Source organism: Dipodomys ordii, unplaced genomic scaffold (genome assembly GCF_000151885.1).
Source record: "Dipodomys ordii isolate 6190 unplaced genomic scaffold, Dord_2.0 Scaffold76, whole genome shotgun sequence".
Taxonomy (NCBI): Eukaryota; Metazoa; Chordata; class Mammalia; order Rodentia; family Heteromyidae; genus Dipodomys; species Dipodomys ordii.
The window spans coordinates 5,049,036-5,073,056 of record NW_012267292.1 but is presented as its reverse complement, the minus strand read 5'-3'; the positions used below and the strand labels follow the sequence as shown (position 1 = coordinate 5,073,056).

General features: G+C 41.2%; 1 protein-coding gene across 1 annotated transcript in view; it reads left to right on the top strand.

The window, feature by feature from the left end:
* Positions 1-24,021, top strand: part of Chn2 (chimerin 2) — a 330,737-nt gene that overhangs the window by 216,310 nt on the left and 90,406 nt on the right. Inside the window, exons 5-6 of the mRNA XM_013024396.1 lie at positions 832-945; positions 3,678-3,963. Of these exons, the coding sequence (XP_012879850.1) occupies positions 832-945; positions 3,678-3,963 (400 nt within the window). The remainder of the gene's footprint in view (positions 1-831; positions 946-3,677; positions 3,964-24,021) is intronic.

Here is a 24,021-nt window from a genome sequence, read left to right as displayed (position 1 = left end):
TGATTGATCAAACCTTTCTATTAATAGTGATGAACAGCCATCCTTGTTCAAGGGCAGCAGGGAAGCGGTCTGGGGCCTGCTTGACTCAGCTTCCACTGCCCTCTGCCTCCCTGGTGGCCATAGGCTACAGAATGAACCTAAGCAAGGACCTAAGGAGGTACCAGCTGTCCCTGGCCAAGATGAAGCCCTCCCCGACATGCATGCCATGTTTTCTATGTGCATGTGTGTTGACGTTATTCATGGTAAAAAAAGAAGATATATATTTTTTAAATTAAAAAATAGAAGATAGTATCTTTTCTAGACCTATTCCTTCAGCAATTGCTCTCAAAACATTAGTGACTGGAAGAATGTGGATTACAGCCAGCTTTCCTTTCCAGAGAATGAGCCTCTGAAATGAATAGCGTCTTGCACCTGAAGCAAGCAGGTTACTGATCAATAGGTGTTCATTTGCAATCAGGATAATACATAGTTCTCTGCATTTGAACTGAGAGATAAATTGGTAATTGTTCTTTTTTTTTTTAAGATGCCATAAACTGGCTTTTTTTATTTAGACTTCCATTTTCATCTTGAGAGCAAAGATAATAGTAGAAAGGCAGGTGAAAATTGGGTGTTCTTGTGTTTGCTTATTTGAGTAGTATCTGTCAGAGCACGCTGGTGGGGGGGAAGAGAGCGGGAAGGCCCAGGGGTCTTCGAGATGTGCAATACTCAGGTCCTTCTTCATCCAGAGGGGGCTGTAGATTCAGAGTGAACCCGTCATCTTTTTTAGCCTAGTTTTTTGGGGGCCACCTTATACATGATCTGTTCCAAGCAATGCCGGTCTTGTTTCCCCAGGTTTCATGGGATTATCTCCCGGGAGCAGGCTGATGAGCTTCTGGGAGGTGTGGAGGGTGCCTACATCCTTCGGGAAAGCCAACGCCAGCCAGGATGTTACACGCTAGCGCTAAGGTGAGCTGAGTTTCACTCACGGTTTGTATGAGTTTGAAGGTGGCTTTGCTGCTTTCCCCTGCCATCCCTGAGTTGGGCAGAGGCCTGGGTGTGCTGGAAATCTGACTTTACCCATAATCCACTGCTGAGGGCCCAGGAAGGCATTGCTGCAGGTAGTGTACAGGATGTGATGCACTGCTTCACAAGAGGCCCTGAAGCCAAGGTCATTCACGTTGGCCTGTGAGGCTGCAAAGCCTTACCAGTGCCAACCCCTGACCTATCTCTGTGTGTTTGCATCCAACTGGGATGAGGCCTATTGCTGGTGTGTTCGAAGTCGGCCTTCATCCTGAGCACCAAATCCACCTCCTTAGGTTTGAAGACTAGCAACTCAGGGAGTTGTCATCCTCCACAAAGCTGAAGAAAGATGTAAAGTGGGGGGTGCAGCTCTGTAGTGGCTATGGGTTATGGCCAGGATGCCATCAACGAATACTTCAAATGTAAACAATGAACAAAGTAGGCTCATTAGGAAACTGACCTGCTCACGTTTTTCCTACTTTATTTTTGAGATTTTTATTAGCATATTTTGTTTGTGCTAGAGGGATTTATGTGACATACCGCTACACGCATGCAATGTACTCCTCTTGAAATCATGCCTTTCATATGTTTCCCATTTTAAAAATCTGTGGCAAAATATACATATATTTTGTATATTTATATAGGTACATATTTGTATATTTACCGATATGTATATTGATACCTATATAAATACACATACTATGTATCATTTTACCCTATTTAAGGGTAAACTCAGAGGCCCGAAAGCACATTGTGTTATCTCACTAGCTTCTCTCTATTCCCAGAGCTTTTCATCATCCCAAGCAGAAACTCAGTACCCACAGACAATCATTCCCCCTCTGATATTTAAAACACTAGCAGCATATTGGAGAGTTTGGGCTGCAGGTCTTATCAGCTTATTACTTGTAGACATGGGCTGTGTTCATTGTGGCACAGTACATTGGAAAATTATCTGGAAGCTCATTGTTCCTCTACTTGTTTCTGCCTGAAATATGGAGCTAGCTGACAGAGCCACACCTCTGCCTCCTTCCCAGCAACCATCATTCCACAAGGGCTTCACCCCATCTTGTAAGTGTGTGCCTAGCATAACCTATTGGGACTTGCTTGTTCACAGTTTTCTTTCAGGTATCATCTTCATCCCAAGCTCATCCTGATGGCAGGCATGATGCAGCATGCCAACAAGCCTGTATAACAGGAGTCTCCTAGGACTTTAACCAACAACACAACATCACCAGTATTTATTTAGGTACTTACTTATTTCAAGCTCCCGTACTGGAGCTTGATCTCAGTGCCTAGTCACTGTCGCTCACCTTTTCCACCAAGGCTGACATTCTACCACTTGAGCCTTAGCTCTACTTCTGGTTTTGGGGTGGTTTGTTAGAGGTAAGAGGCTCATGGGCTTTCCTACCCAGCTGTCTTGGAGTCATGATCCTCAGATTTTATCTCCCGATGAGCTAATATTACAGGCATAAGCTCAATACTTGGTCATCGTAAGTATATAAAAGCATTTTTTTCTATACCATTTCCATACGCTCATCCAGTATTTTATGTCATTTGATTTCTAACACAGTCCTAGTGAGGTTTGTGACAGATGCTTAATTTCATAATCAGTTTGTCTGCTAGCAGGTCATTTCCTGGTAATAGAAGACCTTTTTCCATAAAGGGAATGAGGTAGCTTCACAAAACAGCTAGCAAATGGTATGTGCACACTATTGATATTATGGCCTTTGAAAGAAACTTCTCAAGTTTTAACTGGAGATCTCTAGAATGTATCTTTTTTTTTTGGGGGGGTGTCCGGTCGTGGGACCTGAACTCTGGGCCTGGGTGCTGTCCCTCAGCTCTTCAGCTCAAGGCTAGCGCTCTACCACTTGAGCCACAGCGCCACTTCTGGCTTTTTTCTTATTGCTTACATGGTGCTGAGAATGGAACCCAGGGCCTCATGCATGCAAGGCAAGTGCTCTACCACTGAGCCATCTTCCCAGCCCTCTAGAATGTATCTTAAATGATGCAAAGATGAGGCCATACTTCAAATGCTGTGTAGTACTCTAGGTATACAAAGTACTTTCCTCTCTTTCCAGCAAATGAGCATCAGGAGCTGGTACCCTAGGTAGGGACCCAAGCAGGTGCTATGACATGAAAAACTAAGGACTACAGGGAGTAGTCAGGGCCAAAAAATAGAGGACCCTGGCGTGATATTGCTGGCGTGCCAACAATGATGGTGCACTAACTAAGCACACCTCCCATGTCTGTCTTCCACCTTGACCGGGGTGGCGGGAATATGTTATGTTCTCATGATGGCCAAAGATGTAATTAATAGGAAACATCAGGGTCAATGGTGGTGTCATGAATTACACAAGTTCTTGTCAGGCCCCATTAAAAATTTTATAGGTACAGTATTTATATATCAGGAGCAACCATCAGGCTTTTCAATTGAGAAATGCTACAACTCAATGGCCAAGGTGACTTACAGGATCAGAGGACCCCAAATAACTACTTCGGATTACATTTGCCTCCAACTTTTCATGTGTCCACTTTAAAACAGGAAATAGTATCTCTACCCAGCTTGGAAGATTTCTAAGATAACTGAGTGTCCAAACCTTAGGCCTGTACCAGGCACAGGCTTCAGAGCTGATGTTACTGTTCTTCAGTATGCTAACCCTTTATTTTATCCTGGGCAGGTTTGGAAACCAGACCTTAAACTACCGGCTCTTCCACGATGGGAAGCATTTCGTAGGCGAGAAGAGGTTTGAATCCATTCATGATCTGGTGACAGATGGCTTGATAACGTTGTACATAGAAACAAAAGCTGCTGAATACATTTCCAAAATGACAACTAACCCCATCTATGAACACATTGGATATGCAACCCTACTCAGAGAAAAAGTATCCAGAAGGCTGAGCAGGTCAAAAAATGAATCAAGGAAAGCAAGTGTCACCAATGAAGAACACACACCCGTGGAAAAGGTGAGCTGTGTGGGAGAGACAGCCTCTGTTGTTTGAGTAGGTACTGAAAAAGAAGGTGGTCAGACCTAGATGGGATTTGCCAAATGCTGGAGTACTTCCATCTGCACCTAAAGAACTCTAGAATTTGGAGGCTAAAAATAACTTTAGAGATCTCCAGTCCAAATTCCTCATTTTACACATGAAGATACTAGGACCCAGAAATGAAATTGGTTTATCCACACACATATGGTCAGAGCTAGGAGTTGGACAAACAATCATTTGTGAGTTTGTTTGGAATTCGAAAGGAAAAACACGCCATTAATGTTAAATGGGGAGCCAGTCTGATGAAGCACGTTTGAGTTGCCATCTGAGGCATTGCTGGCTCCATTTCTAGTTGTGCTCAGCCCAGCCAAATGCAAGACCTTTGTGTTTGCCTCTCACGGGGACGGGTGACTGTCTGTGGCCATGGGCCAGCCAAGTCTTGTAGATGATCTAACCTAGATGAATTACTGACAGATACAGAAGCATAATGACTATGGCAATTATGCCTATCTCTGGAAGACTTAGAGAGGCCGGCCTTTGCCCCACCCAAAAGCATCATCATACCTCACCAGAGATTCAGACACTCCCAAGTGACTGATTATGCAACCTGAACGTGTTGTGGTGATCTGAGTTTCTTCCCCACTACATTTCTGCTTATTTGAAAGGCACCACGGTTTGCTAGCAGATTTTATATGCTTTTTGGGGAGCACCCCTTTGCCTGGTACTATTTTGCACTGAAAGAAACTGACAGCTAGCCACAGCAGCAGGCCCCACTGAAGCTGTACTGAACCCAGCTTCTAAACCAACCTAGAACTGAGATAGACATAATAAGGGAACAGATAGGATGGTGAGCACTGCTCCTTCTGGTGGTTGCTAATCTTTAATTAAACCACTGCAGACCCCCTGTTGTCCAGAGTTGATGCAAACCAAAGGAACCTCAGGCTGATTGATCATCAATGGTGGAAACTCACCCAGAAGCCCTGAAATAGATAGGGTGGAGAGCAGCAATGTGGTCCTATTGCAGGGGTGGGGGAATTAATTTAGTAATATAGCATCAGAGACGAGGAGAGCCTTCTCCAAAAGTACATCAGTTGAGCAGCTGGCTCATGAAAAAATAATGTGACTTTTAAAAATAACTGGTGTCTCCGCAGCACAGCAGAATTATATGTATTCTTTTACAAATAATTGATTGGGGAAACTGTGAAGCATTTACATTTAACATGGGAAAGAGCAAGAAGGGGAGACAGAGACAGAGATAGAGACAGAGACACAGAGTCTCAAGTCTCAACTTTCAGTTTGTATTCAAGAATAGAGCTATTTCTTTGCCTGTGCATAAAATCTGTTCAAGAGTAATTTAGAATAGAAAATCTGGAAGCTGATCTTCTTAGCATGACAAATCAGAAGATTAATTGTAAAATAAATTTCTGAAGTGCTGTTTATATTTCTGAGCCAGACAGTAGTACCACCAAAAAGACAGTCTGTCACAAATGTCAAGCCACACAATAGGACACATCAAGGAAAAGAAAGAGGAGAAAAGATGGCCTGTCTTACCTGTGTGAGGGATGAGGATATAGATCCTGAATATCAGAACTGTTATTTCTCAATCCTTATTTTCCTTCAGAATTGTAGTTTGGTCAATGGAAGCTGATATTTCTGAATAATATCCTGATTTTAAAACTAGCACAACAGAATGTGTCATTTCCTATAGATATTTGTATTTTTTTCTTAAAAATAAATCTGGAAAATGAAAAATCAGATTATTAATCCCAGTGAATAAGTCAATCCTTTTTACTTTTTGAGGAAAAGGTAAATATTGAAAAAAGATGTCCAAACTCAGTAGGTGTCATGATGGACAGGTGCCTGTGGCGTGGATTTTCTTGGACACTAATGATGTGATGATTGCTTTTTGGGGAGAATGCTCTGGACATAGGCTGGTCACTTGCTGGCAGCCACTCATTTTGTTAGTCGTTGGTAAAGTAACCTGGTAGGAATCTATCCATTTCATTCTGTCCTGTATTGACAAGTAGGATTATTAAAAGTCTCAGTCTTGCCAGTGATTCCATTTCCCTTAAGGGCAGGTCAGTGTCCTGTTGCCATGGAGTCAGAGAATAGAAAAGACACAGCGGAAACTTGAATGGATTGACTGGGAAGAGCCTGCGGTACTTGTCTGCTTCACTCATGGCATGTCTTGAGGGTGTTAATGAGTGAAATAGTTAGGTTTCCCAATGTTTTTTCAAATCTAAACGTGACACCATTTCCATCTGCAAAGTACTCAAATGTTGCTCACCCATTTATCTGATTGATAATGTCCAAATGAATCCAGAAAGACCATGTTATCTAAGAAAATTAATAACACTAATTGGTAAAAAGGTATGAGGTACCACATTAGATTTTGATCGCTTCCAGATTTATCATCTGTCAAGATGGTAGCTGTGAGCTTGATTTTAGTAACTGTAGATGAGGTAGGGAATAGAAAGGATGCAAAGAAAGAAAGTTTTATTGGCTTAGCTAATGACAATCTGTTCCCTTGTTGATTCTGATTTAATGGGTCTTTAAAACACTGAAATATAAAAGGGTCACTATTCACTGCCTTTAATTAGAATATCATGACCACTGCAATTTCTTATAGGAAGTATATTTTAGAATTTATTCCATGGGTGGATTATGTCCTACTGACCTTCAAAAAAGACCCTGTATGCCATTTAAGAAAAACAAGAGGATTCAACATTAGCTCAGTCATCTATAGTTCATAAACAGATTTCCCAAAGGTAAAGTAAGGCCCCTTTTCACCCTCAGAGAAAATGTGCTAGGTTCATAGGAATCACCATTACCAGTGTCAACTGCCTGTTATCTTAATCTATGTGAAAAGCTAAGCTTGGGACAAACACAGTTACAGGCCAGCTCAGTCAGAAGAATCTGCAGCACTCCATCCCAGTAGAAGGAAGTTGGATGAAGTAATGTGTACCTGTCACCCCAGCAACTACAGGAAGCCTAAAATAGACAGGTTGTGGGCCAGACATGCAAATAACCAGTGGAAAAACAGGGGGAGTAAGGTTGTGGCACCATAGTATGCTGCCTGCCCAATAAACTCAAGGCCTTGAGTTTGAACCCCCCAAACATTTTTTTAAGTAAAGGAAAAAAGAAGGATATACAGGTTGAGTATTGCTTATCCAAAATATTTGAGTCTGGGCATGTTTTCAAGTTTGTTGTTTTTTTTAAAATTTCAGAAATTTTGCATAGATCTTACTGGTTGTGCATGCGTTATCTGTAAGCCTGAATTCTAAAATGCTTCACAATTTAATTTTATTCTGAAAGTTTTGTATTTCAATATAATACAGCTTTCATATTTCTGGGCTAAGCATGCCCAAGCTGTGTCATATCGATTCATCCAAATGCTTATTATATCAGAACTCTTAGGCGACTTCCATGCAAGTGCAGGAATAGAGTGAGACCTTGAAGTGGGCTCATAGGGAGGATGAAAAGACAACTTGTCACACAGAATGTATGATTGGCACATTCACGGAAATTACTAGAAAAATAACTTTACGTATTTTTCTTATCAAGTTATACCATATACTTTGAGGTTTACCAGGGCCAATACCATTAGTTGCCTACGATGGAGTGGGTTTGAGTAAATGTGGGAAAGAGAGTATTTTCCTGTTCCTATTTGATACTCTAAGAGTTTTGAACCATGATCTATGCAGTATCTCTTCAAAACTTAAATAAGGAAAAAGTACTTATTATTAGTTAAATTCAGCTGTGTTCAAGATCTGACTAAAACCTTTTCTGTAATCTATTTCTGTGCTGGAGGCATGGCTCAACCAGTAGAGCATCTTGCCTAGTGAAGGGTAAGGCCCTGAATTCAAACCCCAGTACTTGCCTAAAAAGAGAAAAATGTGGTAAGGAATGGGCAGAAAGAGAAAAAAAAGGGGGTAACAATGCTCAACAAGAAATGGACTCATTGCCTTACTCATGTAACTGTAACTCCTCTGTACAGCATCTTTACAATAAAATGAAGGAAAGTGTATATTCAGTGTCACAGACACAGAGAAGTAGAAAGAAAAGGAGGGAGGTAGGGAGAGAAAGTCAGAGAGAGAGAAAGAAAACAATTCCCATATTGTTTTTTTTTATATCCTTTCTCTTTGGCCCCTTCCCAGTGATCACATCGCCATTTTTCTTTTATTTCCATACCCCAGATGGTTCCCAGTGGGTATATGGTTAGCAGACTTTTACTAAGAGTAGAGGATCATTATACAGCACAGGGGAGAAATGGCCAGATAGATAGCACACCGTGACTGTCCCCGATCACTTACAATCCCACATCCCACGCACACATTCCCCAGCTGAGCTCCCCTGGGACCCTCTCCAGCCTTCACCCACATTCCCCACCCACATTTCTTTTCTCAAGCTGCTGGAAAACCCATCCCTAGATCCCTCTGGTTCTGATAGCAGTGAGGAAACAGTCTTAGGCTTCCATTCTTCTTACTACTGGGAACCCAAGGAGAGCTGCTTTTGGTTGCTGGAAAGACATGTCATTTAATAGACTTTCCCTCAGCACAAGGGAACTGTTTCAGACAGCAATGACTTCTCCCTTCCTCCCCTTTTATAAAATAATTATTTGCTACCATTCCAGCGGCCTTTCTTTTGGTCCAGGGTGATCTTTCATTGTTTCCTTCACGGTTTCCTCCCAGACTCAATTGGTCTATCCAAATACCTTTGTATGGGGGAATGATACTGCATAGTCCTAGCATGGGAAACAATGCCATGACAAGCGATGAACAGCCCTGGCCATGGAAGCAGGTTGCAGCCATCCTGTGAGCCTCTCCCCAGCCCCCACACAATGGCTGGTGCCTCCTGGTGCATCTGCTCATAAGAGTGTTGCTCTTGTTTTAATCTTGGCACAGTGCTGATTTGCTTTGTGCACAGGACAAAGTTAAAATTCTTCAGCATGACAGTTGTAGGCTGTTGGGTCTTAGGCCCCTGGAAAGTAGAACCTGAGACCAGAGCTTGGAACAGATGGTTATTTCTGGCTAGTATCCAAGGAAACAAGAGAGAAAGGTCCAGGTCTGGGACATTAGAACAAGTGAGGAGAGAAGATAGTATGAGTGTGCATCATTGACTTGGTGACAAGCCATGTAGAACTCTTTCCGGAAGGACCTGACGTCAGGTCCTTCTTGTCCCTTGTTAGCTGAAAGATGCCTACGAGCCCTCAAATTCCTCCCATTTCTTGGATGCTCCCCGTGGGAGAGACTGGTGGGTGCCACCTGCATCACAGCATAAAGTGAAAGCGGTACTTCAAGGACTTGGGAAGTCAAGCTGCCAGGAAAGCCCAGAGCCTCAGCACAGCTGAGGTCCAAGACCAGCAGGAGGTCATGAAGGAGGCTCATGGAATGACAGAAGAGCACCTTAGCCTGTGCAGTATGGGCCCACTTTTCCAAGCATTTCCCTAGCTGTTTCCTCCCTCAATACTCTCAGCCTGAAATATTTTCCTCTTCCTGTTAACTGAGGATTTCTGGTCACCCTTTGGGGCCCAACAGAGCCACTTTTCTCTTTTATAAGGGTGTTGAGACTCACCTCCCTTCCCACAAATACCCCAGCATTTGGCACATAAGCTGTGCTGATTCAGCACACTGTATGCTCAATAACTGTTTACCTCATTGGCCCCTAAGGGACCAGAAACAATGGCCCTTCCCTGAAGGCTGATTAGAAATGCACCTTTGGGGTGCCAGGCACTGGTGGCTCATGCCTGTAATCCTATCTACTCAGGAGCCCAAGATCTGAGGATTGTGGTTCAAAGCAAGCCCAGGCAGGAAAGTTCATGAAAACTCTTATTTCCACTAAGCTAATCAGAAAAAGTGGGAAGTGATGTTATGGCCCAAGTGGTAGAGCTCTAGTCTTGAGCAAAAGAAGCTCAAGGACAGAGCCCAGGTCCTAAATTCAAGCCCCAGGGCTGGCACCAAAGAGAGAAAGAAAGGAAGAAAGGAAGAAAGAAAGAAGGAAGGAAGGAAGGGAAAGAAAAAAAAGAAGAGAAAAAAGCACCTTTGGGACTGAATCTTAGAACTGCTGGATTGGGTCCTCCCTGGCAGGTGGGAACCTATGGTTTGAATGCCTTTTACCACCTAAGAGGTTGATTACAGGCTGCTGACAGAGCCTGTGCCTTTCCTAGACGTACTCCTGATTCTAAAACTCAGCACATCAGTGGGTTCACTTGAAAACACTTGTGCAATGAAACATGGGTGGATTACTTTCAATAGGGAACTGCTCCAAATTCATCCTAAGGAGCAGTTCATCTCAAATACACCCAGAACATGTCAGTGTCTCTGAGGCCCATTTCTCGGCACAAACTCTTTCCTCCGCTGGCTGAAATCTGGTCATGTGCTCAACGTAGCATTGTGAGAAGCTGGAGCCTGGAGGATAAGGGGCCTTGGAGACCACTGGAGCTACCCCTTTGTTCTATAGAACACGTAAGTGATGCACCCAGCTCAACAGCAGGCCCAGCTCAATAGCACAAAGAATATTGCAAAGGCATCTAGGGTGCTCAGATAGAAAGAGAGGCCTTAATGTGACCCCCTACTTAGAAGTTACCTTCGAGTTCAGATTTGTGAGGCTCAGAAATTCAAAGTCCGTGATTCCTGTGTGAATTATTGGGAAGCAAATGGTGAATTCATACACGGCCTCAGTGTGGAAAGCTCCCAGCAGGGTCCTGACAGGATGAAAAACACATTCCACTGGGATTCTGGAAAAGACTTATTCAACAATGGAGCTTTCCCTGGGTCTGGCAAAAGCAGGAGTGTTCACCACCCCAGTGTTCAAGGGACCACGGAAGGCAGAAGGGTTCTTGGAGTTTCAGAAAGGCTGGAATAGGGGCTCCGAGAGTCGATCAGGTGTGCAACCCTGAACTATTGCGACACCCAGGTACAGAGAGAAATCCCTCGACTTCCTTCATCCCACCCCTCTGGTCTTCTGCTTGTACTTCCCACTGGCCAAACTCAACAGAAGCCACTGAGTAGTCTATAAGACAGGCTCCCTACTGGGGCAGAGGTGAACTGGGGAGGGAAGATGCAGCAGAGGTTAGCTAATGCAAGGTGTGAATACAACACAGCGTCAGGCATTCAGGTATTCTACTGCTGTGTCAGTGCAGTTCTCATTACTGATATAAGGTTCATGGAGTTCAGAAGCCAAATGGGCATTGGTGTCCATGATGTGATAGCCTTTTCCCTGGCTGTGTCCCGCAATCATATGCTGTGGAGAGGATTTTGGTCCTGGAGGATGGAGAGGCTTTGTGTCTTCTTAAGATAAAAAATATAGTGTTGCCCATTGCCCTTCACTAAGCAGAGGTACCGTATTCATTTTCAGAGCCTACATCCGTAATGTAATTGATGAGGTGAAAAAGATAGGCTCATGTACCTGCTAGTTTTTCCTAGGAGTCGAGGATAAATGAAGATGAGCATGACTTAGCTAGTAAGAGTGGCAGAGGCAGTAATCACTGTGGTCATCCACCTTCTCACCGATAGTCATAAAATAGAATGGGATAGGACACTGCAAGAATGGATTCAAACTTTGCTTCCATTTGCTCTTGAAACTAGGTTTTGCTAAAGATTATTTCATATCAGAATCCCCGACTGATATGTCCAGTAAGATCTGATTCGTGGGAATCATACCTGATTTAGTTGGCTCCGTTCTCAAGCCTGATACAGGATAAAACACTCTGAGAGATTAAAAAGAAAATAGCCTGTGCTCAGTCAGATCTTCTGACCTATTGAATCTGTCGTCACTGGTGAAATTCAAGTGTATTTCTAGGCTCCGCAGGTGATTCGGCAGTAGAGCCAGGGGCTAAGAACCTGGTCACCAGACATTCCACAGCAGATACCTTTCCCACCTCCCACTTGCCTTTCATATTCTAAGATTCTCATGTTCTAATTTAGATGCTGGCATTCCTTGTTTGACTCTTCATACACAGAGAAAAAAGATCAGGATGTTTCAGATGGCCTCTTGTGGTTGTGGGTAGCTGAGCTTGTGCAGGGATTCGCTTAGCTCCTTTCCCCTAGATGATTGGCTAAATATTTAATGATAAGGAATAATTAACTACAGTAGGGTTAAGAGAATTCAGTGGAGGAATAAGGAAAAGTTGGTCTCTTCCTTAGGGCCCAGTTTAAGGGACTGTGACTATCACCCTTGGCTGCCCACTGGAATTTACTGGGGAGTTTAAAATACAAACAGAAAACATGCCTGGACCCCACCCTCAGAATCCCAGATTTAACTACTTCATATAAGAAGTCCTGAGCCTCTGGACTTTGGAAGCTCCAGGTGAGCCTGATGGTACAGCTGAGGTTGAGACTAACTAGAAATATGAATTTGATCCTCCTGTCCACTGAGTTGACATTTTATCAGTGTCCCTTTTCACTAATGACTATCAGTGTTCTCAGCTTAGAGTTTTACAGGTACAAAAAGAGACATCTACCCAATACATTTAGCATGTGTTGATTTAATACAGGCCAAACCATGGAAGAAAAAGCAGGCGCCCCGTTTGTTAGGAAATGGAAAGACTTGAAAAAAATGATATTAAGTGAAGTAAGCCAAGCCCATGGTTTCCCTTAATTGCAATAACTAGTATATGTATGAGTCAAGCAGAAAAGGTCAGATAAGTTGATGTTAGGGAAATGAACCCCAAGATAAGGACTCAAATGTTTTTTTTCTTTCTTGCGATTGTTTCTAACCTATTTATAAAATGATTTCTTTGTTGCTTTGTATGTCCCTTCCCCACGGTATAACCCCTGCTTTCACTGTATTTGATGTCGGTTTAATTTGTGGAGGAGAAGGGAAAAAACAAATCGTTTAAATAGGGATACAGGTGGATCCATTACAACAATGAGATGTACAAGACTTTGGTGGGGGGGAGGAGAGGAGGGAGGAGATAGGAAGGGATGGGAAGGGTAAACAGAGGAGGAGGCAATAATACTTGGTAAGAAATGTACTCATTACCTTGCCCATGTAATTGTAACCCATCTGTACGGTATTTTCACAATAAAAAGAAAAAGAAAAAGCAGGTGGCAGGTGGCAGGCCTGCTATTTTCTATACAACACTGCCCTCTTGTGGCTCACCAAAAAGTTACAGGTTGGTGAGACTCTAAGGACCAAACCTAACAGATGTGAGAGTAACAAGCAAGAACGAATCTTCAGCCATGAGCTCATTGAATCATCCCCATTGCCTGAGGTTTTATAGTACAGATCCAGCTGTGAAATTATTTGGAGGTGGCTGTTTTTGCAGTTTGTGCTCATTCTCTGCAAAGATCTGCCACCCTGGATCACTTAAATGCAAAAATAATCTCAGACATCTGATTCCCTGGAATTCTCACCCAGAGCTTCTCCTTCTGCCCAGGACCCCTTTGGAATCTTTGAACTTACTGAGGACTCCAGGGAGATTTCATTTATGTGGGTTATTCCTATTGATATTAGTGTATTAGTCATAGAGCTGAAACAAAACCACTTAATTCTTTTGGACATAAAAGTAGTAAACACAATAATAGTAACACATGACCATTAAGTGTAAGTGCAACTAACATATTTTTGTGAAAAATAACTGCTCTTTAAACTAAAAATATTATCCCAGCCCCAGTGGATCATGGCTGTAATTGTACCTACTCAGGAAACTGAGCTCTGGGGATCAAGATTCAAAACCAGCTCAGGCATTTAGCCTGATTAACCAGCAAAACCCTGGAAGTAAAGGTGTGGCTCAAGTGGTAGAGACCCTTCCTTGAGTAAAAAAAGCTAAAGAAACCTGTTCCTGCCCTGATGGTAATCCCCAGTATCCTCACAAAAGTTAATTAATTAATTTAACCAGAATATTTTTGTAAATCTCTTCAGTGGCTATATTCCCATATCTCCTCCTCTATTCATCCTGTGATGATGTATTGCTTTGTTTGAAGCATGAGAATAAACTGTGACCCCCCCCCCACAGATTTGATTGTGGAGGGAAAAAATGAGAGACTTTTAAATACCTTTTGTAGATAAATGTGGGTTTTAAAAATATTTACTAGGACAAAATGTCACAAGTGACAGATTGTTAATGGTTACATACAGTGCCACTCACTTCAAAAACCAATCAGTTAAATTAGTTTTGCATCATGTAAGGACGACGGGGTCCCCTAAACACTGGCGAATCACATTTTGAGAGCTGCTGCTTCTCCAGGCAGGCACTGATCAATGAAGAGCCCACCTTCCCCAGAAGCTAGTGTTTGTGCTTTCCCAAGGCAGTGTTTGAGAGTAATTACCTGCCACTTTTATCTCCTTTGACGGTGGGAGGTTAACGATGCTGTCACGTAGGGTTGCTACCCAGCCACCGTGACTGCAGACAGTGCAGTAAACACCACTCTGGATCCGTCTCACTGGGAGTTGGTCCTAGGTTTTGACCTCAGAGTTCCTTCCAATGGTTCTGAACAAGGGGGTGGGCAGCAGTAGTAAGCTCAGAGCCCCTGGCTCTTGAAAATAGCTTTGTGGGTATTCCTGTTATCTACAGTTGTTCCCTCAGTATCCAGCTAGAATTGATTCCAGTAATCCCGCAGACAACAATATCCACGGATGTTAAAGCCCCTTATAAAGTAGGATAGGATCTGCATACAGCCCACACACTTAAGAGTTTAAATCACCTCTGTTTAACATATCATAATGAAAATGATGCCAATGCTGCATTGTTTGCAGAATTATGCCAAGAAAAAACATCATAAATGTTTAGAACAGGTTTGTCTAGCATTTTGTTGTTGTTTGTGCTGGTACTGGGATTGGAAATCAGGGCCTGGAGACTGTCCCTTAGCTTTTTCACTCAAGGCTGGCCACTCTGCCACTTGAGTCACAGATCTACTTCTGGGTTATTGCTAGTTATAAAGAGTCTCATTAGACTGTTTTACTTGAGTCGGCTTCAAACCTCAATCTGCAGATCTTCGCTTCCTGAGTAGCTAGGACTACAGGCATGAGAACATATTTGATCCTTGCCTAGCTGATTCATGGATGCAAGACTTGCAACTATGGAAGGCTGAGCCGGTCTCACTCTTCTCCTCGTATAGGTAAAGTCCTGAGGCCCAAAGCTCAAGCTAACAACAAACCTGTTAGATGAAGTAGTATTTTCTCTTCCTGGCCTAGCACAGGTGTTGCTTTCTTCCTGACTTTTGCAGTATTCTGCCACAATCCTTGTCTAATCAGAATGAATCTGTATCTCCCTTCCACTTCTACAGTGAATAGCTAACATTTTTTTTGCTGCCCAGAACATATGTGCCATTTTCTGGGAATTGTACCCATATTCAACTCTCTTTCTTCTCTCAGGTTAGATACCAAAGGCAGATTATAATTCAAGGCCCACCAAGGTGATCACATTTCCCTGGCCACTGAGGTTTGTTCATAAGTAGATACATGAATAAGTCAGAGCCCATGAGACAACAGGTTTTCACTATGAGTTCTAGAAGAAAACCTTTTCGTCTCTATCTGCCTAGCTGGAGTCAACAGGAAGTAGCATCTAGGTTGTTGGGGATCTCCTCTTGAACCCGAGTCCTGAGGCTGTGATGTGATGTGAGCCTCCTGTGGAGCTGTCCTTCACTCGACCACTTCTAGATGCTTCATTATTAGTTAATTCCTGGTGTGCTTTTGAGCAAGGTCAGTGAATGCTTACACTGAGTTGGAGTTGACGCTTCTGTCTTTGTAACTGAAAGTGTGACTTACTCTGCAGGCTAGCTATCACCCTCCTCTCTGCCACATACTCGGCTCATGTGACTGTCACCATCCCTGAGAAAGCTCAGCCACTCAAATTCAGGTTCATTAACCAAATAATCCATAGTACACTTCTTTAAAATGATGACAAACTAGAAAAGGGATCATCAAATGATTACTACAGTAGACAGGAATATAGTGGTTAGGTTGCCAGACAGACAAGGAAAACAACTTTTGGAGCACATCCCCCGATTCTTTGTCTCCCACCTCTAAAGAAATATTTTTGAAGACCTCCTAATAACTAAATGAACTTAAATAAGATTAAAGCAATATGATAAAGAGCCATGCTTGGCACTGATGGCTCCTGCTACTCAGGAGGCTGAGCTCTGAGGATTCAGATTTGAAGCTAACCTAGGCGGAAAAGTCTGTGTGACTCTTGTCTCCAATTAGCTACCAAAAAAAAACCAACAACAGAAATGGCTCTGTAGCTCAAGTGGTAGAGCAATAGCTTTGAGTGAAAAGGCAAAGGGACAGTGCCAGGGCCTAAAGTTCAAGCCCCAGTACCAGCACACACACACACACACACACACACACACACACACACACACACACACGAGTTTTAGTAAACGTTGGTGAAAGTAGATTCTTTTCAATTCATGGTATTTCCAAGAAATCTTCCATTTAACAAAATGGAAACATGGCTCCATCTATAGCAAAGGCCTTGGATGGATATGAGACCTTGCAGGTAACCTGTAGAAAGAACAATGGAAGCTGGAAGCCTACAGGCCCTGAAGAACCAAAGGCCAAAGACCTTCTACGATAGTTAGCAATTGAACATCAGACAGTTTATGGGGAATTTTTCCTGATGAACTCTGGAAGGAAGATGAGTATGGTTCCTTGAGTCACTCATTGACATTAACAAAAATCTAATTGCGCAGGCCAAACTGGAGCTTATTTGTTCTCATTGCTTTAGGCACAGGTTGCAGAACTGGCTTTGCTCATTTCTCGATAATGACAAGTCTGGCTAGGGTTTATGATGATCGTTTATAAGTGTCTTCATTGGTTTTGTTTCGCTTTATACATAATCTCTTTGAAGTTTCTAGCAAGTTAATATTTCACTTTGTTCTGACTCTCAATTTATGAACCTAATGAAGTCCAGCCATCTGAAGAATAAGTTAAAGTTACACATGCAATTTTTACTGCTTTCAAGTGGCTTGGGGGCTTAAATTATTTGAGAGATTCAGTCCATGTCATTTATAGCTGACATCTTTTTAATACCCAAGTTGAGAGCTAGAGAAAAGTCAGATCTAGAACTGTACACAACACACAATAGCTTTAACAATGTAAAGACAATTGTGTTTTTTAACCACAGTTAAAACCAGGTGACACAGCACATGGTACACGAATCTGTGTTTTGCTCAGTTATGAATGATTTTTGGAAATTTATACCTACTTTTTCCCACCCCTAGAAAAAAAATTTATGCTGTAGAGTATGTTATAGTGTTTAATCTTTAATCTATTTTTGAACCACATTATTTTAATCAGCCTCATAACAACCTGTAATTTTCCTCTTTTTACCAGAAAAGCAACAGAAAAACTAAGCCTTAGGGAAGACAGATTATTTCTTCAGAGTCTATATTACTAGTAACTTGCAGGTGGCATACCTGGATGGCCATCTGACTTTAAATTCACTGTCTGTCTTTTCCAGCATACTCACAAAGGACCCAGAGACTTGCTTTGTGCATACATTCATTTTTCCTCCAGGGAACTGAACCTGGAGAATCAGGCGTTTACCACATCTACTCCTTGAACTACATTCCTACCCTTTAGCTTAGTTTAGTTCCATTTTGTCTTAAGACAGAGTCTTGCTGATTCCCAGACTGGTCTTGAACTGTCAGTTCCCCTAATTCCTGGGTAGCTGCCATTACAGGTATACACCACCATACCCAACTCTTTGTTCTTAATTTTAAGGCTTCTAAGCAAAGCATTGCATTGGAAATGCTTTCCCTCCTCAAGTATCAGCACTCATTTTCTCTGTATGCTGATTCTGATCTTATGCCCCTAAAGATTCTCACAAAAGAATACATAGGGCACAAAGGACAAAGGGGAAACCTATGTAACAGTGATACAATATGTTGAAAATAATCTGTACAACTTGGGTGGGGGAATTGGGAAGGGAGGGGAATGGGAAGAAAAATGAGTGAGGGGGTAAAAAGTTAGACCAGAAATGTGCTCACTACCTTACGTAACTGTAACCCCTCTGTACATCACTTTGACAATAAAATTACAATAAAAAATCTATGGGAAAAAGAATACATATGTTAAGGGAATTCTTTAAGAAGCATTTGTTGAGACAAACATGCCTACCTCTGTGATATCTAAAAGAAAAACCCATGTACATTTTTAGCCTTGAGCTATACAAGTTTAAAAGAATTCAACACTATTGTGAATCTTTGAAAATCTGCATTAAACACCAAAGTAACAGATTGAGGGGGGGGTGTCTCCAGCCACAAATGTGTGTCTCACTTTTTCAAATCATTATGGAATAAATTGGGAGAGGACATTGAACCCAAACCTATCCTAATGGATTAACATTGATTAGTGCTTTCTCTTTGGATCACCAAATCAAACTCTGGGATTATAAACCTGTATACATGGAGTATTCAATTTGTTGGATTTTTTTCCCATCCAATAAATTAAATGCCAGGCGCCGGTGGCTCACACCTGTAATCCTGGCTACTCAGGAGGTTGAGATCTGAGGGTCACAGTTCAAAGGCAGCCCAGACAAGAAAGTCAGTGAGATTCTTATCTTCAATTAAGCACTAAAAATGCCAGAAGTGGAGCTGGGGCTCAAGTGGTAGATTGCTAGCTCTGTGCAACAAAGCTCAGGGACAGCACCCAGGTCCTAAGTTCAAGCCCTAGGACAGGCACACACACAAAAATTAACCAGGTTACAAGCTACAAAAAATTAATTGGGTGTCTACCATGTGCTAGGCTTTCTAGGGAATGGCTTTTGTTTGGTTGTACATTCTGTCCCCAATTTCACACCAACAGAGAGGCCCTGGGCTCATGGTATTCCTGACCCTGGAATAGCATTCCTGGCTAGCATTCTGGGATCCAACTTCTCCATTTTATAGTCTAGTGACTGTTTCCTTTGTTGTGAGGAGCTTTTTAGTTTAATTGCAATTCCATTCATCAGTCCTTCCATTTGTGCAGTTATTGATTATGCTTATATTTTTCAGTGTCTTCTCTGTTCTTTCCCATAGCAGTTCCAGTTTCAGGACTTACACTCAGATCTTTGAACCATTTTACATTGATAATAGTACAAAGAGAGAGAGGTAGGGATCTAGTTTCAGTTTTCTACACGTGTATGTCTAGTTTACCTAGCACCATTTGTTGAAGTGTATTAGCACTTCTATCAACATCATCTAGTTTTAAGTACATAGGCATATTGCTCTGCCTTCTATTCTCTTATATGGTGTCAGTACCATGTACTGTGTTACTGACATGGCTCCATAGTATATAGTTTTAAGACAGGTATTGTGTATTATATTCCAACATTACTCCTTTTGCTGATTGTTTTGGCTATTAGAACTCTTCTATTTGCATATAAATTTTAGGTTTAATTTTTCTATCTCTGGGATGTTGATGATGAATGCATTAAACATATAAATGGTTTCTGTTAGTATAATCATTTTCACAATATTGATTCTGCTGCTCCATAAACATGGAAAGTCTTTTCATCTGGAAGGTCTTTTTCCTGGATTTCTTTCTTCAGTGATTTATAGTTTTCTTTGTAGAAATTTTTAACTTCATTGATTATTATTGTTATTAATGATTAATTATCCCTAACTATCTAACTTATATATGCCAGTACTGGGCTCTAAATAAATGAGTAGGAAGCTCTCCCTTAGATTTTTCATTCAAGACTGGCTTTGTACCGCTTGAGCCATTCCTCCATTTCTGGCCTTTTGCTTACATTAAGATGTTTGATCTAGGGGCTGGGAAGGTGGCTCAGTGGTAGAGCACTTGCCTTGCATGCATGAGGCCCTGGGTTCGATTCCTCAGCACCACATAAGCAAAAAAAAAAAGAAAAAAGCAAGAAGTGGCGCTGTGGCTCCAGTGGTAGAACGCTAGCCTTGAGCTGAAGAGCTGAGGGACAGCACCCAGGCCCAGAGTTCAGGCCCCATGACTGGACCAAAAAAAAAAAAGATGTTTGATCTATTTGAACTGGTGCTTGTACATGGCAACATATTGGGGGTCTAGTTTCGTCTTCTATATGTGGACATAAGTTTTCCCAACACCATTTGTTGAAGAGGCTGTCTTTTTTTCCAATGTGTATTTTTGGCTCCTTTGTCAAAAGTCCAGTGGCTATGGTTGTGTGGTTTCATTTTTGTTCCATTGGGCTTTGTGTCTGCTTTTATAGGCTGTCTCTTCATTCTGAAAATTGTTTCCTTTGCTGTGCAGAAGCTTTGACATTTGAAGCATTCCTTTTGTCCATTCTTGCTCTTAGTGTGTGTTTATGAAGGAGCAAATGGGGGGGGTAGGATACTGTTTTTATTATGAGTTTCTGTGTAATTTGAGGTCTGGTATTTTGATCACCGTGGCATTGCTCTTTTTGCTCAGAATTGCTTTGGTCTTTTTGTGCTTTCATATGACTTTCAGAATTGATTTTTCTATTTTTATGAAGAATGACATTAAAATGCTAATAAGGATTGCACCGAGTCTAAAAATCACTGCTCGTAGTATAATCATTTTCATTATATTAATGCTGCCATCCATGAACATGGGAGGTCTTTTTTCAAGGTTTTATTCACCTGTGTAAGACTTTTTACAGTTCTCCTCATACAACATTCAAATGGTGTCTGCTGCTACCTGGATCCCAGAAGAAGGAAACAGGAAACAACATACCAACTACATACACAATAGAGGGTCGTTTGGCATGAGTGAGAAATAGAACTTTATAGACAGTAGTCACTAAGGTTTGGGAATTTTCAGACACTTAAGCATATGTAGATATATATGTATATATATATATATGTATATATGTGCATATGTATATATATATGTTTACATACATATATATGTGTGTGTTTCAGTCAGTAAAAGGGTTTTCTTTGAAAGTTCTAGAAAACTGTCCTCAATCACTTCTCATTCTCCTATAGACCTTGAGCAATCTCAGAACATCTATGGCCAGATACACTTTGTGTTATTTGATGTATATTCTACTTCTAATCTTATTGTAAGCAGGTGGTAGGGGATTGTGGGATTGGGGGGGGAGGGGAAGGGATGGGAAGGGGAAACCAAGGAGGAGGCAACAGTGCTTGATAAGAAATGTACTCATTATCTTGCCCATGTAATTGTAACCCCTCTGTATGGTATTTCTACAATAATTAAATAAATAAATAAATAAATTACCATAGTTTACTTTCAAATAGACATATATGTCTCCCTTAAAAGAAATTACTTTAGACTGATGTGAGGAGAAAATCCCTGAAAATCTGCTGAACAATCTATGCATGGTATTTAATTGTTGATACTGTCTAGTTACTAAATGCATCATGTGCCAGGTGCTGATGGCTAGCACTTGTAATCCTAGATATTTGAGGCCGAGGTCTGAGGATTGAGGTTTAAAACTAACCTGGGTAGAAAAGTCTGTGAGACTCCTATCTCTAATTAAATACCAAAGAGCTTGAAGTGGAGGTGTGGCTCAACTGGTAAAGCATCAGTCTTGTGAAAAAAAGCCAAGCAAGGTTGAGATGTTGGGAGTTCAAAAGACAGTATACATATACAATGAGAAAGGGTAATGGATATTAGGACTTCAGATTTTTGTGCTAAACGTGTTGCCTTAAGGAATTTATTGGCTTTTGTGGTTTATAATAATTAACTATTATGGATTACTCACTTACAGTTACCAATGTAGATTCAAAAGATCTATATGGAAACATGCAGTTTGCATTTTCTTCGTACTTGTATAGGAAAACTGACTGATACTTGGAGTTATTTTCCTTTAGTCACCAGGAATAGGAACATGATAGCAAAGGATTATTCTTTAATAAAGAAGTGGCTTGGGAACGAAACAAGCTGACCAGACCAAAACAACTCTCACTTATTAAATCATAATTCTGTGGTTCAGAAGCCCCAGAAAGCTCATCCAGCTTTGCTGCTCAGTGTGTCCTGTGACACAACTTGGGTAAAGACTACTCTGGGTAGTTACATGGAAGTTGTTGGCTGAGTTCAGTTCCTTGTAGTTTAGAGCTCCTCATATCCTTATGTAGCTATGAGCTGAGGACTAGGTTTTGCTGCTTAATGCTCCCTGAATTGTTTCTCTCATACCCTCCCCTACCCCCATTCCACTCATCTTCCCCTCCACCAGTGGAGCACAGACCAATCTCCTATCTGAGTCTTTGTGACTTCTGCTGCCAGCCAAGGGAATACTCTCTACCTTTAAAGGGCTCATGATTACCAATCCAGATAATCTTATTTTAAGATATATTGGTTTGTATGCCTAAGGACATCTGAAAAATCACTTTTTTAATGCAACACCATCATGTCACATGACCTCATGTAACCTAATCAGGGGAGGAAGGTAGCAGAGATCAAATTGGGAATCTAGAATTCTTTAATCTTTGACTAGTCTGCCACCTCTCTTCCATAGTTTTTGATAACTTCTTTCTATCTATTTATTTCTGAACAACTCTTGTCTTTGTCTTGAGAACATAACATTAGTTGTTTACCTGTGGGTCTGTTTTGAACAAGCAAATCAGTAATATAAGTAGGGGATTTAAATATTTATTTAAGGTCAATAGGCAGTATAGCTAAGTAATTTATAGCAAAAGTTATGGAACTACATTTGTAATTCAACATCAGATGAATAGCTTACTGTCTTTGGCCTTCAATTTTTTCATTTCCAAAATGAGAACTATAAAGGCAGGTATCTGCCAGAATTGATGTAAGGATAGAATGAGTCAATAAAAGCCCATTAGTGTTTATGTAGACTTGACTTAGGATAACCCCTATATGAGTTAGTGTTTCAACTAGATGATTCTAGGTTCCAAAATATACAAATCATCACAATTTTATTTGCTAAGTCCATTAAAGACATTTCACTCTTGCATGATGATACAGTGCAGGAAAAACACAAGGACACTCAGGATCCAAGAATACTGATATACCTTGTCTATGTCTTTGAATCACCGGGTTTCCAAGTAAGAGCTAAGGACCCTGAGACTATTTCAGACCATGGCTATATAGCTACACTTTTCCCAAGTGTAAATCTGAAGATTGCATTTTTCATATTCTCCAACCAAACCAATATAACAGGTCAGATACAGAGACAGATACAAAAACCAAACTGTTTTCGGTTAAATGAGACATGAACAGATTTTTTAAAATGTAAAATAATGTCCCTTTCATTTGTTTTTGCTTGGACCAATATGGTTAATTTTCATAAAAATAAACCAGATACATTAGCATGTAGGACATATAATATCTGTATTTTTATCTTTTTAAGAATTAATAGTCTAAAGGTTTTATAGTAAGTATCTGTACATATAACACACAGGAAAAATGGTTAGAAGAAACATAAATAGGTTTAAGACTATAAAGATATTTAAATATAAAGATATTTGAAACACAGAGATATAGCATCTGGGGGATTTTTATATCCAGCTAACAGAGAAGTGTAGAAGGTCATGTCAAGGAGGTATCTCATACATATTTCATTAGCTAGAACTCAGGCCTCTGGCCATACTACACTATGGGGAATCTGGGGAATGTAATTGACTATTGCTCAAGAGAAAGTGGAAATGGGTGTGTCACCACCTCATAATAATCCCTAGAGTTGACTATTAGCAAGAGTTTATTGACTTGCCCTATGTGTACCTCAAGAACCTTGTCCAGGGTTTTCCAAGAGCAATCATGTTTAGCTCCACATACACAAACAACTTAAAACATTTTTTTAATGATTTTAACAAGCTTATTCTTTATCTCAGTTGTTTAGAACTTGGCAAGAACTTATCTAAAGTCACCTTTCATTTATCCGAAGAAGAGCTATCAGGGTTGGTTTTTTTTTAAGAACCAGGTGATTAAACAATAAAAATGAAATGTTTCATAAACATTTGATTCCTTACAAGGCAACAGCGAGGGATGGGAGGATCTGACTGAGAGGCTCTATGTTCTGTTTTATCAATTTCTTGGTTTTGATTGGATTTTACTGTGATGCGCTTTTTTTTTTTTTTGCCAGTTGTGGGGCCTGAACTCTGGGCCTGGGCACTGTCCCTCAGCTCTTCAGCTCAAGGCTAGCGCTCTACCACTTGAGCCACAACGCCATTTCTGGCT